Genomic DNA, 13,670 nt, shown 5'->3' on the forward strand with positions numbered 1-13,670 from the left:
CATCTACCTGGGAACCCGTATCTATGGCCCTCTGAGTCTCGTGGACGAATAGCGCAAGCTGGGTTTCACACGATCGTCCTTTTCGAAACCCATGCTGATTCCTGCACAGTAGATTTCTAGTCTCCAGAAAAGTCATTATACTCGAACATAATACGTGTTCCAAAATTCTACAATTGATCGACGTTATAGATATACGTCTACAGTTCTGCACATCTGTTCGACGTCCCTTCTAGAAAACGGGGATGAAGCGTGCCTTTTTCCAATCCTTTGGAACGCTACGCTCTTCTAGAGACCTACGGTACACCGCTGCAAGAAGGGGGGGCAAGTTCCTTCGCGTACTCTGTGTAAAATTGAACTGGAATCCCATCAGGTCCAGCGGGCCTTCCCCTTTTGAGCGATTTTAACAGTTTTTCTAACCCTCTGTCATCTATTTCGATACCTACCATTTTGTCATCTATGCGACAATCTAGAGAAGGAACTACAGTGCAGTCTTCCTCTGTGAAACAGCTTTGGAAAAAGACATTTAGTATTTCGGCCTTTAGTCTGTTATCCTCTGTTTCAGTACCATTTTGGTCACAGAGTGTCTGGAGATTTTGTTTTGATCCACCTACCGCTTTGACATAAGACACAAATTCATTTTCTGCCAAGTCAGTACATAGAACTTTACTTTCGAATTCATTAAACGCCTCTCGCATAGCCCTCCTCACACTACATTTCGCGTCGTGTAATTTTTGTTTGCCTGCGAGGCTTTGGCTATGTTTATGTTTGCTGTGAAGTTCCCTTTGCTTCTGTAGCAGTTTTCTAACTCGGTTGTTGTACCACGGTGGCTCTTTTCCATCTCTTACCATCTTGCTAGGCACATACTCATCTAATGCATATTGTAAGATGGTTTTGAACTTTGTCCACTGACCCTCAACACTATCTGTACTTGAGATAAAACTTTTGTGTTGAGCCGTCAAGTACTCTGAAATCTGCTTTTTGGCACTTTTGCTAAACAGAAAAATCTTGCTACCTTTTTTTAATATTTCTATTTACGGCTGAAATCATCGATGCTGTAACCGCTTTATGATCGTTGATTCCCCTTCTGCGTTAACTGTTTCAAATAGTTCGGGTCTGTTTGTCACCAGAAGGTCTAGTATGTTATCTGTTATCGCCTCGTGTCGGTTCTCTGTATAACTGCTCAAGGTAGTTTTCAGATAATGCACTTAAAAAAATTTCACTGGACTCTTTGTCCCTGCCATCCGCTATAAACGTTTGAGTCTCTCAGTCTATACCTGGTAAATTAAAATCTCCACCCAGAACTATAACACGGTGTTATGGGTGTTAAGGGAAATATGTAGATATTTCTATTGATAACGGAGGACAGTGCAATGAACCACATTACATGAGTATCTACTTTATTTGCAGGCTAGGCTATTAGTTGTAGTATGGTTTGTACCTCCAAGGAAGGGTGCCACAAGCAAGCTATTAATGTTTACGTTCCGCTGGGAAGCAGGTCAGGTATTGAAATGTGGACTCAAACACACCAAACGGATAATCTACACTACTGGCCATTAAAATTGCTACACCACGAAGATGACATGCTAAAGACGCGAAATTTAACCGACAGGAAGAAGATGCTGTGATATGCAAATGATTAGCTTTCCAGAGCATTCACACAAGATTGGCGCCGGAGGCAACATCTACAACGAGCTGACATGAAGAAAGTCTCCAACCGATATCTCATACACAAACAGCAGTTCACCGGCGCTGCCTTGTGGAACGTTGTTGTGATGCCTCGTGTAAGGAGGAGAAATGCGTACCATCACGTTTTCGACTTTGATAAAGGTCGGATTGTAGCCTATCGCGATTGCGGTTTATCGTATCGCGACATTGCAGCTCGCGTTGGTCGAGAGTCAATAACTGTTAGCAGAATATGGAATCGGTGGATTCAGGAGGGTAATACGGAACGCCGTGCTGGACCCCAACGGCCTCGTATCACTAGCAGTCGAGATGACAGGCATCTTATCCGCATGGCTGTAACGGATCGTGCAGCCACGTCTCGATCACTGAGTCAACAGATGGGGACGTTTTCAAGACAACAACCATCTGCACGAACAGTTCGACGACGTTTGCAGTAGCATGGACTATCAGCTCTGAGACCATGGGTGCGGTTACCCTTGACGCTGCATCACAGACAGGAGCGCCTGCGATGGTGTACTCAACGACGAACCTGGGTGCACGAATGGCAAAACGCCATTTTTTTCTGATGAATCCAGATTCTGTTTGCAGCTTTATGATGGTCGCATCCGTGTTTGGCGACATCGCGGTGAACGCACATTGGAAGCGTGTATTCGTCATCGCGGTACTGGCGTATCACTCCGCGTGATGGTATGGGGTGCCATTGGTTACACGTCTCGGTCACCTCTTGTTAGCATTGACGGCACTTTGAACAGTGGACGTTACATTTCAGATGTGTTACTAGCCGTGGCTCTACCCTTCATTCGATCCCTACGAAACCCTACATTTCAGCAGGATAATGCACGACCGCCTGTTGCAGGTCCTGTACGGGCCTATCTGAATACGGAAAATGTTCGACTGCTGCTGTGGCCAGCACATTCTCCAGATCTCTCACCGATTGATAACGTCTGGTCGACGGTGGCCGAGCAACTGGCTCGTCACAATACGCCAGTCACGACTCTTGATGAATTGTGATATCGTGTTGAAGCTGCATGGACAGCTGTACCTGTACACGCCATCCAAGCTCTGTTCGACTCAGTGCCCATGCGTATCAAGGTCGTTATTACGGCCAGAGGTGGTTGTTCTGGGTACTGATTTCTCAGGATCTATGCGCCCAAATTGCGTGAAAATGTAATCACATGTCAGTTCTAGTATAATATATTTGTCCAATGACTACCCGTTTATCACCTGCGTTTCTTCTTGGTGTAGCAAATTTAATAACCAGTAGTGTATAATGACAGGCGTAATCCACTTCACGGTGTAGTTACGACCGTGCAGAAAACATCAGGTAGTAAATTTCGTGATGCGTTTGTAGGAAGACCGTCAGATGCAGAGAAAAAAGCAACTAACATATTAATGCAGCAATTATCAGAATATCTTTACCTGTGCCCTAACACCCTGTATAGATTAGTAACACCAGAGGGCCATGGTGAACGCTCGAACACTTCTCGCGAATGCACTGAGAAAGGGAGGAATAAGAATGGGAACCATCCCCTGCCACACAAGACGAGATGACTTGCGAGCCAAAGTAGCTCCACCGAGCGCATAATGTTCGACCTGTCAACCCAGCGACGATGCTGCGTTAATTCTGCGGAGTGATTATCCTTGACACCAGGGCCAATGTCAGCTGCACAGCTGGTTCAGAGAATTCTGCTTGCGGCTGCGCCTGTCTTCCGCTGCCGAGGCCGCGAACAAGAAGTCCTGGAACGAGCCGCAGTGACGTCACGCCAGCCCGACGGCCAGCGACATTAAGTAGTGACGCGTGCCCTCCAAAGCGCGGAGTCTGAAACCAGCCGCGGCGTCGACGCGTGTTGCAGGTCGCCGCCTCCACGGAAGCGGTCAGTTCCTCCAGCGCAACCGCGTGAGCCACTCGTCTGCTGGAAGAGGACCCTGGTTGCCTTCCGGAGAAAAGAGTCGCGAGGCGGAAGATGTCGGTGCAAGGCAGGGAGGACGTGCGGCACATCAGGGAGTGGCTGAAGCATCAGCCACACCTGCCGCAGATCACGGGTGAGTTCCGGGACTTTTACTCATTTGTTTAACCCGATCATATTACGGCCTTCATTGCCTCACTTACCTCAGACCGAGGTGTTACACATACAATAACATTTACATCAGAGTTACTTATGGACGCTAAAAGTTGTATGTGACTGGTCAGATATTTTCTGAAATGATTTGTCTAAACGTAAGAAACGGAGTAAATTAGAGAAACTTTCGACGCACTTCATTTGTTGCACATGGTTTCGAGCATAATTCAAAGGCGCGTCAGATATTCCTCTAATTACGTTATTTATTTCTTGTTGACAAATAATTTCACAAAACATTTGACCGATTTTCTCCTCAAGTTCTTTCTTTTATTCTTTTATTTTCAAGGCTTGATCAGAAAATAGGCTCGATCAGAGAATATTATCTTATTGACAAGTCATTTACTTTCCTACCATCTTCTGCTCTCTAAGCGTCCTGAATTTAGTAATTGATTCGAAGGAAACCAGTTTGACAGTTAAATAGCACATCAGTGGAACTTTTTATGCACGAAATAGCCAGGCTTTGAAAGGATAAACTATTTTGCCTTCCTGGTGTCTGCTGCCGGCCGGTGTGGCCGTGCGGTTAAAGGCGCTTCAGTCTGGAACCGCGTGACCGCTACGGTCGCAGGTTCGAATCCTGCCTCGGGCATGGATGTGTGTGATGTCCTTAGGTTAGTTAGGTTTAATTAGTTCTAAGTTCTAGGCGACTGATGACCTCAGAAGTTGAGTCGCATAGTGCTCAGAGCCATTTGAACCATTTGAACCTGGTGTCTGCTGATCTCGAAATTTCCTAAATTTAGTGCGTGATCCAATGGAAGCCAGTTTAAAAATCAAATATCACAGCAACGCGAGTTTTATTATGCAAAATAGCTGCCCACTGAAGAGATCAACTTTCTGACACCTCTTTTGCCTTCCTGTCTTCTTCTGTTCTCGAAATGTCCTGTATTTAGAACTTCTTTCTAAGAAAGCGTTTTTGACAATTACTTGCACAACAATATAACTTTTTATGCACTAAATAGCTCAGTCTTGCCGACATAAACTTTTTGACACTTAATCTACATAGCTAGCAGCAGCTGTTCGTGAAATATTTCAATTTTTCCCTCAGATCACTACGTAAGTTTTTCTGAAGTTCCCAGATTTCTTCAAGCTGTTCATTTTGATACCCTTTGTCCATTTCCCACTCTTAGTTTCGCTATGAAATCGGATGAAAACTTACTGGCAATCTTGTTTTTACTTCACTCAGTTTTGAACAAAAATAGTAGTAATAGAATTAAAAGTGCCGTAAAACAAATTACGTATGTATGTGATGCTACTTTGAACAACAGTATTGACGAAGAAGTAATAGGAATAATACTACCGATGCTGGTACTGCTATTGCAACAACAACAATAATAATAACAGTGACAGTAAAAGTTAAAAAGCATATGAAGGTTGTAAAAAAGTGTGGTTTTCTGACCGTTCAAGTTGTGAGGAAGTTATGGGCTTTGGAAAACGAATATGCTGTGGAGGGAAGGGAGGGTAATTAGTTCTTATAGCCTAAGGAGTACGTACAGAACAAAGAGATCCATATTTGTTATTTTAGTAGATATGAGTTGCTTTTTGAAGCTGGAGATTTTATCATTTCTCTGATAACTCAGGCAGATCATTTCAGAGATGGCGCTTGCTACTGAAACATACTTAGAGAAGACAACTGGCCGGCCGGAGTGGCCGAGCGGTTCTAGGCGCTACATTCTGGAACCGCGCAACCGCTACGGTCGCAGGTTCGAATCCTGCCTCGGGCATGGATGTGTGTGATGTACTTAGGTTAGTTAGGTTTACGTAGTTCTAAGTTCTAGGGGACTGATGACCTTAGGAGTTAAGTCCCATAGTGCTCAGAGCCATTTGACAACTGAGTGATGAAAAAAGAAAAAGGTATTCCTCTGATGGGAAAGAGAGTTTCGGTTGCATTGTTCAGACAAGAAGGTTAAGGTCGTCGAGAGATATGAGGGCTACATACTTTGGTAAGCTGGTAAAGGAGAGAGTGTGTGGAAACCTCTGCCCCTGCCCATCGTAACCAGGACATCTGTACGTGATGTGGTAAAATACAGTCAAGAAGGCTAATGTCACAGATGTGTGGTACGCACGTGTGCATCACCAGTTACAAGCGCTCCGAGCTTTCCTGAAAAATTTCTATTTGGATGTTCTTGTTGTGGTCTTCAGTCCTGAGACTGGTTTGATGCAGCTCTCCATGCTACTCTATCCTGTGCAAGCTTCTTCATCTCCCAGTACCTAATGCAACCTACATCCTTCTGAATCTGCTTAGTGTATTCATCTCTTGGTCTCCCCCTACGATTTTTACCCTCCACGCTGCCCTCCAATACTAAATTGGTGATCCCTTGATGCCTCATAACATGTCCTATCAACCGATCCCTTCTTCTTGTCAAGTTGTGCCACAAACTCCTCTTCTCCCCAATCCTATTCAATATTTCCTCATTAGTTATGTGATCTACCCATCTAATCTTCAGCATTCTTCTGTACCACCACATTTCGAAAGCTTCTATTCTCTTCTTGTCCAAACTATTTACCGTCCAGGTTTCACTTCCATACATGGCTACACTCCATACAAATACTTTCAGAAATGACTTCCTGCCACTTAATTCTATACTCGATGTTAACGAATTTCTCTTCTTCAGAAACGCTTTCCTTGCCATTGCCAGTCTACAATTTACATCCTCTCTACTTCGACCATCATCAGTTATTTTGCTCCCCAAATAGCAAAACTCCTTTACTACTTGAAGTGTCTCATTTCCTAATCTAATACCCTCAACATCACCCGACTCAATTCGACTACATTCCATTATCCTCGTTTTGCTTTTGTTGATGTTCTTCTTATATCCTCCCTTCAAGACACCATCCATTCCGTTCAACTGCTCTTCCAAGTCCCTTGCTGTCTCTGACAGAATTACAATGTCATCAGCGAACCTCAAAGTTTTGATTTCTTCTCCATGGATTTTAATACCTACTCCGAATTTTTCTTTTGTTTCCTTACTGCTTGCTTAATATACAGATTGAATAACATCGGGGAAAGGCTACAGCCCTGTCTTACTCCCTTCCAAACCACTGCTTCCCTTTCATACCCCTCGACTCTTATAACTGCCATCTGGTTTCTGTACAAATTGTAAATAGCCTTTCGCTCTCTGTATTTTACCCCTGCCACCTTTAGAATTTGAAAGAGAGTATTCCAGTCAACATTGTCAGAAGCTTTCTCTAAGTCTACAAATGCTAGAAACGTAGGTTTGCCTTTCCTTAATCTTTCTTCTAAGATAAGTCGTAAGGTCAGTATTGCCTCACGTGTTCCAATATTTCTACGGAATCCAAACTGATCTTCCCCGAGGTCGGCTTCTACTAGTTTTTCCATTCGTCTGCAAAGAATTCGTGTTAGTATTTTGCAGCTGTGGCTTATTAAACTGATTGTTCGGTAATTTTCACATCTGTCAACACCTGCTTTCTTTGGGATTGGAATTATTATATTCTTCTTGAAGTCTGAGGGTATTTCGCCTGTTTCATACATCTTGCTCACCAGATGGTAGAGTTTTGTCAGGACTGGCTCTCCCAAGGCCGTCAGTAGTTCCAATGGAATGTTGTCTACTCCGGGGGCCTTGTTTCGACTCAGGTCTTTCAGAGCTCTGTCAAACTCTTCACGCAGTATCGTATCTCCAATTTCATCTTCATCTACATCCTCTTCCATTTCCATAATATTGTCCTCAAGTACATCGCCCTTGAATAGACCGTCTATATACTCCTTCCACCTTTCTGATTTCCCTTCTTTGCTTAGAAATGGGTTTCCATCTGAGCTCTTGATGTTCATACTAGTGGTTCTCTTATCTCCAAAGGTCTCTTTAATTTTCCTGTAGGCAGTATCTATCTTACCCCTAGTGAGATAAGCCTCTACATCCTTACATTTGTCCTCTAGCCATCCCTGCTTAGCCATTTTGCACTTCCTGTCTATCTCATTTTTGAGACGTTTGTATTCCTTTTTGCCTGCTTCATTTACTGCATTTTTATATTTTCTCCTTTCATCAATTAAATTCAATATTTCTTCTGTTACCCAAGGATTTCTACTAGCCCTCGTCTTTTTACCTACTTGATCCTCTGCTGCCTTCACTACTTCATCCCTCAGAGCTACCCATTCTTCTTCTACTGTATTTCTATCCCCCATTCCTGTCAATTCTTCCATTATGCTCTCCCTGAAACTCTGTACAACCTCTGGTTCTTTCAGTTTATCCAGGTCCCATCTCCCTAAATTCATTGCATTGTTGGAATTTGCTATTGTAGTGTTGGGCAGTTGGCTGTTAACCGCAATCGCGATAGGCTACAATCCGACCTTTATCAAAGTCGGAAACGTGATGGTACGCATTTCTCCTCCTTACACGAGGCATCACAACAACGTTCCACAAGGCAGCGCCGGTCAACTGCTGTTTGTGTATGAGAAATCGGTTGGAAACTTTCCTCATGTCAGCACGTTATAGGTATCGCCACCGGCGCCAACCTTGTGTGAGTGCTCTGAAAAGTTAGTCATTTGCATATCACAGCATCTTCTTCCTATCGGTTAAATTTCGCTTCTGTAGCACGTCTTCTTCATGGTGTAGCAATTTTAATGGCCAGTAGTGTACAAGCAGGACAATGTAACCGGTCACACGGTTTGCAGTGTTCGTGTATGGTTCGGAGAACACCAGGGTGAGTTTACCGTTGTTCCCTGGCCACCAGACTCCCACGACTTAACCACAATCGAGAATTTGTGGGACCACTCCGATCGGACTGCTCGTGGCGAGAATTCTCAACCGTAAAACCGAGCACAGATGATCACGGCACTGGAGTCGACATGATTCTTCCAGAATCTCGTCGACTCTCTTCCTGCACGTATCACAGCAGTCCGCAAAAGGTAGTTATTCAAGTTTTTGACAGGTGGTCACATCAATGTTACTGGACAGTGTATTATCGTAGTTTCGTTTTATTTCTTAATCTTTTCTTTTGTACGAGACGCATTGTTCTATAGTTGTGGCACGTGGTCGACAGTTAAAGAGCCGGTTTCGGGAGTCACTATCGTCTTCAATCCAAAATAGAAAAAATATAAATTTTTCTCCCTCTGCAAAAAGTCTAGATGTACTAATAGATGGAAATCTACATTGGGCTGAGCACATAGCTACAGTTTTCAAGAATGCATCTCTCGATTCTCTAAAAAATAATAAAGCTCTTCCTTTTCAACTGCAAGAAAAACTTAAATGAACGCTTGTACTTGCAATTGTTGAATTCAACGATGTCATCCAAAAGGTTGTATACATGGAAGAACCCTGGAGATACTAAAAGGTATCAGATAGATTATATTGCATGTGGGGAAGTGAGATGGCGGATTTTTGAGAGCCGATGATCTACACGTGTGTCCATCAGAAACAGTACATTTGTAAGAATGGGTGTCATGAACTGCTATATATATATTATGACTTTTGAACACTATTAAGGTAAATACATTGTTTATTCTCTATCAAAATCTTTCATTTGCTAACTATGCCTATCAGTAGTTAGTGCCTTCAGTAGTTTGAATCTTTTATTTAGCTGGCACTAGTGGCGCATGCTGTATTGCAATAGTTCGAGTAACGAAGATTTTTGTGAGGTAACTGATTCGTGAAAAGTATAGGTTAATGTTAGTCAGGACCATTCTTTTGTAGGGATTATTGAAAGATTGCGTTGCGCTAAAAAAATATTGTGTGTCAGTTTAGTGTTGATCAGAATAGGTAAAGAGCGAAGTGTCTGAGTACGTTCAGTTTTGCTCAGCTGTTTGCAAATCAAATAATGTAAGAGATTTATCAGCACAGTAATTCAATATTTTTTCTAAGGGGACGTTTCAAAGTCACTGAGACGATTTCCACCAGGCTGCGTCTTACGTGTTTCTTCCAGGTGAGTTCTCTGTCAAGTATGTGTGTATGTTTTGATCTTTTTTTGCGTAACTGGGGACGATTGTCCTTGTAATGTGTATTTGTGTGAGGGAGCTTACATGTCTCATCTATTGTGTGTATCAATCATTGTTTTGCCATGGTACATTGGGGGTGGGGGTGGGGAGGCTCTAGGGTGGGGATGTTGCCTAGTTTGTCGTATTATTGTGTGGTGTCTAGGGGGTTTGTTTTTTGTCTACGATATGTTCTATTAGTTTAAATATGGTTTGCGTGGTGATGTTTGTCTAGTCATTAATTATGTACTTCTTCTCTATTGTTGCTTTTCAGATTTGGAAGTTCCCTTGTAGGTCAGGAGTTGTTCCTTGTTACTGAATCTATTTTCATGCCCTTTTTTACTGCGGTATGGTGATGGTTTTCTTGCTGGAGGTGTTCTGAAAATGCTGAATGATGCTCCTTTACGTTCTTTATACCTTATTCGCATCCCGCAATAGCAAAACAAAACATGCGAAATGGCAAGATGGCAGTGGTGCCTTACAACAAAAAACGTGAATATATTCAGTGTTAGTGCAAGTGATGTGTGCAAAAATCTTTCACATAAGTGTGGCAGAACAGAAGGAATGACGTAAGCAGCGAAAAAACCGTGAGTAAATAGGGTAATTAGTACTGTTTGTAGTAGTAACTTAAAACAAGAGAATTGTTCATGGTCTAACAAACAAAATTGTAAGAAAAAATCATATTGTTACCATGACAATTGTAGATGCTTTAGAATGAAACGAAAGGCGTTTGGTCTTACTGAGACATTCATTACAGTCGCAAAATATGGTATTTTGCCTATATAACTTGTGTACTTTGATTATGGTTTTATAGTAGAACATATTGTCGGTATATTTGCTCGAGGCAATGTTGCAATTTTTTGCTTCTTCGAGGCCCATGTACTACTTGACCGCGATATTATTGCACTAGGTCTCGCGTGGCCGTTACTAAATGCATATGATGACAGGAAACAAGTGCAGTGTTGATTAAGGAAAACGCACAGCACTGTGAATGCTTTGAGGAGACTTGCGTGTTATTAAATGATTCAGCGTACCCTTCTGAAACATCGCGACAGGAAGTCACGGCAAGCCGAGGGAATCGCCCTCACGCCCAGGTGCAATAATACGGTATTCTTCAAGGGAATATCTGATACGCAGTGCTCGCTGGCTACTGTTAGCTCGCGGGGACATTTTCGGTATCCTGTGGTAACGCTCCCGTTGGCTAACCATGATTGCTGCTGCGAGCTCACACCGCGCTCACAGCAACAACCGCTGGTTTCTCCTGCACTACTGCCTCTGTCAGTCAAGAATTATACACTGTAAGCCTCCTGGTTCGTAAACGCATGAGGTTATACTTTCCGTGAGTGTATCAGACGTTTTTTTTTGCTAACGTGAATAATTTGATTACACATTGATATTAAGCTAGGTTCGTTCAAATGATAGGGTGAAACTTCCTGGCAGATTAAAACTGTGTGCCCGACCGAGACTCGAACTCGGGACCTCTGCAAATGATAGGGTGTTTGAGCAAAAGGCAAAAAACTTCTACTGTGCTGTGCAAGTCATTTGGGAAGAAGGGGAACGCCGAACGTCACTTCAAAACGTTCACTCGTGCTTAGAAAAGAATTGCTCATTGGCTTCTGTTCCAGGAAAAGAAGAGGCAAGGCAGCTAAAATCCAAATTTAATGTTAAACAATCAGTTTTTTTAAAAACATTAAAGAACAAAAAAGCAGTAACTGAGGCGTTATTCCGAGATTAAAAAACTGTTGCATAGAACAAGGAATTATATAAAGGCAGCGCATTAATCAAAACCGCATTTTAAGAAACTGCAGGTTCATTATTTCATAGTTTCAAAAATAAGATTTAATTAAAATACATTTCTTTTTTACTAGAAATGTAACTTTGCAGCAATAAACTTATTAAGATTTTTTAAAACCTTTTTATTTCTGGCCTAGTTTCTTTCAACAGGACGCAGTAGGATCTAAAAGCGACGTAATAGGTCAGAAGCTTCATAAGTTTGGGGACCGCTGGTCAAAAGTGTCCTTTTATTTGTCGCACCCTTTTTTGAAGAACAGCACTGCACTGTGCTAAGAAACTCGACTCGCATTTAGGAGCAGCTGGTTTCAAACTAACATCCGGCCGTTCACGATCAGATTTTCAGTCCTTTCCCTAATCACTTAGATGTAACGCAGGGCTGGTTTTAGTAGAAAAGTTTATGGACGATTTGTGTCCGAATCTTCGACCAATCTGCTGTCTCTACTGACCTCGATGTCGCCGGAAAGTTAAAAGCTTGTCTTCCTTCTTTTCAAGCTTTCTTGTTCCCGTCGTAATTAAGACGGAGAAAAATTACTGTCTGTACGTCTTGATCTATTTCACAAACTCTCCTATCTCGTTCAACATTTTGAGAGCTGGAGATGTTTAGAACTTTGATTACACATTCATTACGCAGTCCACCAAAACCGTTTATCTGTGCTCAAATCAAACGTAAACAGCCCAGTACTACCATACCACTAACAACAAATATTCTACTGTCCCCATTACAAAGTCGGGTAAACATAATTCGTTTCAAACGCTCCTTTTTGTGTGGTACGTCATGTGTCATGGTGCAACATTTTATTTAAAAATATCTTCCACGTATCTGCAGACCGATGACGGAGTTGTTTGCCGCACTTCAAACGACGTTATGCATCCGTTCTCGTCTAATTGAGGACGCGAGCACGACCATAAAAACAGACACTAATGACATCTCAACGAAACGTACCATTACGGATATCGCCGAGTGCGATGAAACGAAGGTTCAGCGTGAAAGTTGCCAAGAATGTCCATGTAATTTAATAGGCCGTCAGAAAAAGGATAGGTTTAATATTTCCCTAACGTTTCCAATCCAGAAAAATATCGCTAATAGTGGATGTGTGCTCTTATAAGCCTCCGTGATGGGTTGCTTGAAATTATGGTTCCTACATACAAGCCCCGTTCGAACTCAATTTACGTGTTTGAGGAAAATGGTTCAAATGGCTCTGAGCACTATGGGACTTAACTTCTTTGGTCATCAGTCCCCTTAAACTTAGAACTACTTAAACCTAGCTAACCTAGGACATCACACACATCCATGCCCGAGGCAGGATTCGAACCTGCGACCGTAGCGGTCGCGCGGTTCCAGACTGTAGCGCCTAGTACCTCTCGGCCACTTCGGCCGGCGTGTTTGAGGAGCCGAAGTGTCTACGTTAGTGATTCATAGTGTCTGTGCATACGCAATATGATCCAAATCTTAGCTATCAAAATTCCTTCAAAGAGCGTGGCAAGTTTTGATAAGTCAGTTTTTCGAACTTTATTTTTTTCAAAATACAGCAACAAAATACACAACCAAACATATCGCACCTTCCCGCTTGAGGTGTGGGAAAGGATGTCAGGCATCAGAGCCATCTGCATTGTGTAAACAAAGCAGTCAGTCAGTAATAGCCCAAAGCCGCTATCTTGACAATGTTCAAATCTACCCGAATGACCTGAGTTGCATAAACTGGCGACGTGTTCAGAAGTATCCAAACAACCTGAATACATACACTGGGGCCATGTTCAATAGTATCCTAACGATCTAAATTTCGTAAGCTAGCCAGATGTCCAAAATTATTTAAATGACCTGAATTATATGAATTGGTGTCATATTCAAAAGTATCCGAACGACCTGAAATGTGAAAATTGATGCCGTGTTCAAAATTTATCCAAACGACTTGCACTGCATAAACTGCTGCCATTTTCAAAAGTATCCGAACGACCTGAACTCCATCCAAAAGTATTTGAACAACCTGAATTGCTCAAACGAAACAGCCAATCAGTGTTTAACTCTAGAGCTGCCATCTTCACCATGTTTAAAAAGATCTAAACGACCTGAATGGCATAACTTGTTTCTCAAAAATATGTAAAGATGTTGACAATTCTGATATAACTTCAGTATTTAAACATCTAAAAAGTCA

The 13,670-nt window shown here is 42.5% G+C and overlaps 1 protein-coding gene across 1 annotated transcript in view; it reads left to right on the top strand.

The window, feature by feature from the left end:
• The first annotated feature begins 3,486 nt into the window (after nt 1-3,486).
• Nucleotides 3,487-13,670, top strand: part of LOC126100433 (alpha-tocopherol transfer protein-like) — a 41,784-nt gene continuing 31,600 nt past the window's right edge. The window contains exon 1 of the mRNA XM_049911038.1: nt 3,487-3,726. Within this exon, the coding sequence (XP_049766995.1) occupies nt 3,648-3,726 (79 nt within the window). The 5' untranslated portion in view covers nt 3,487-3,647. The remainder of the gene's footprint in view (nt 3,727-13,670) is intronic.

This window comes from Schistocerca cancellata, chromosome 9, assembly GCF_023864275.1.
Source record: "Schistocerca cancellata isolate TAMUIC-IGC-003103 chromosome 9, iqSchCanc2.1, whole genome shotgun sequence".
Classification (NCBI taxonomy): Eukaryota; Metazoa; Arthropoda; class Insecta; order Orthoptera; family Acrididae; genus Schistocerca; species Schistocerca cancellata.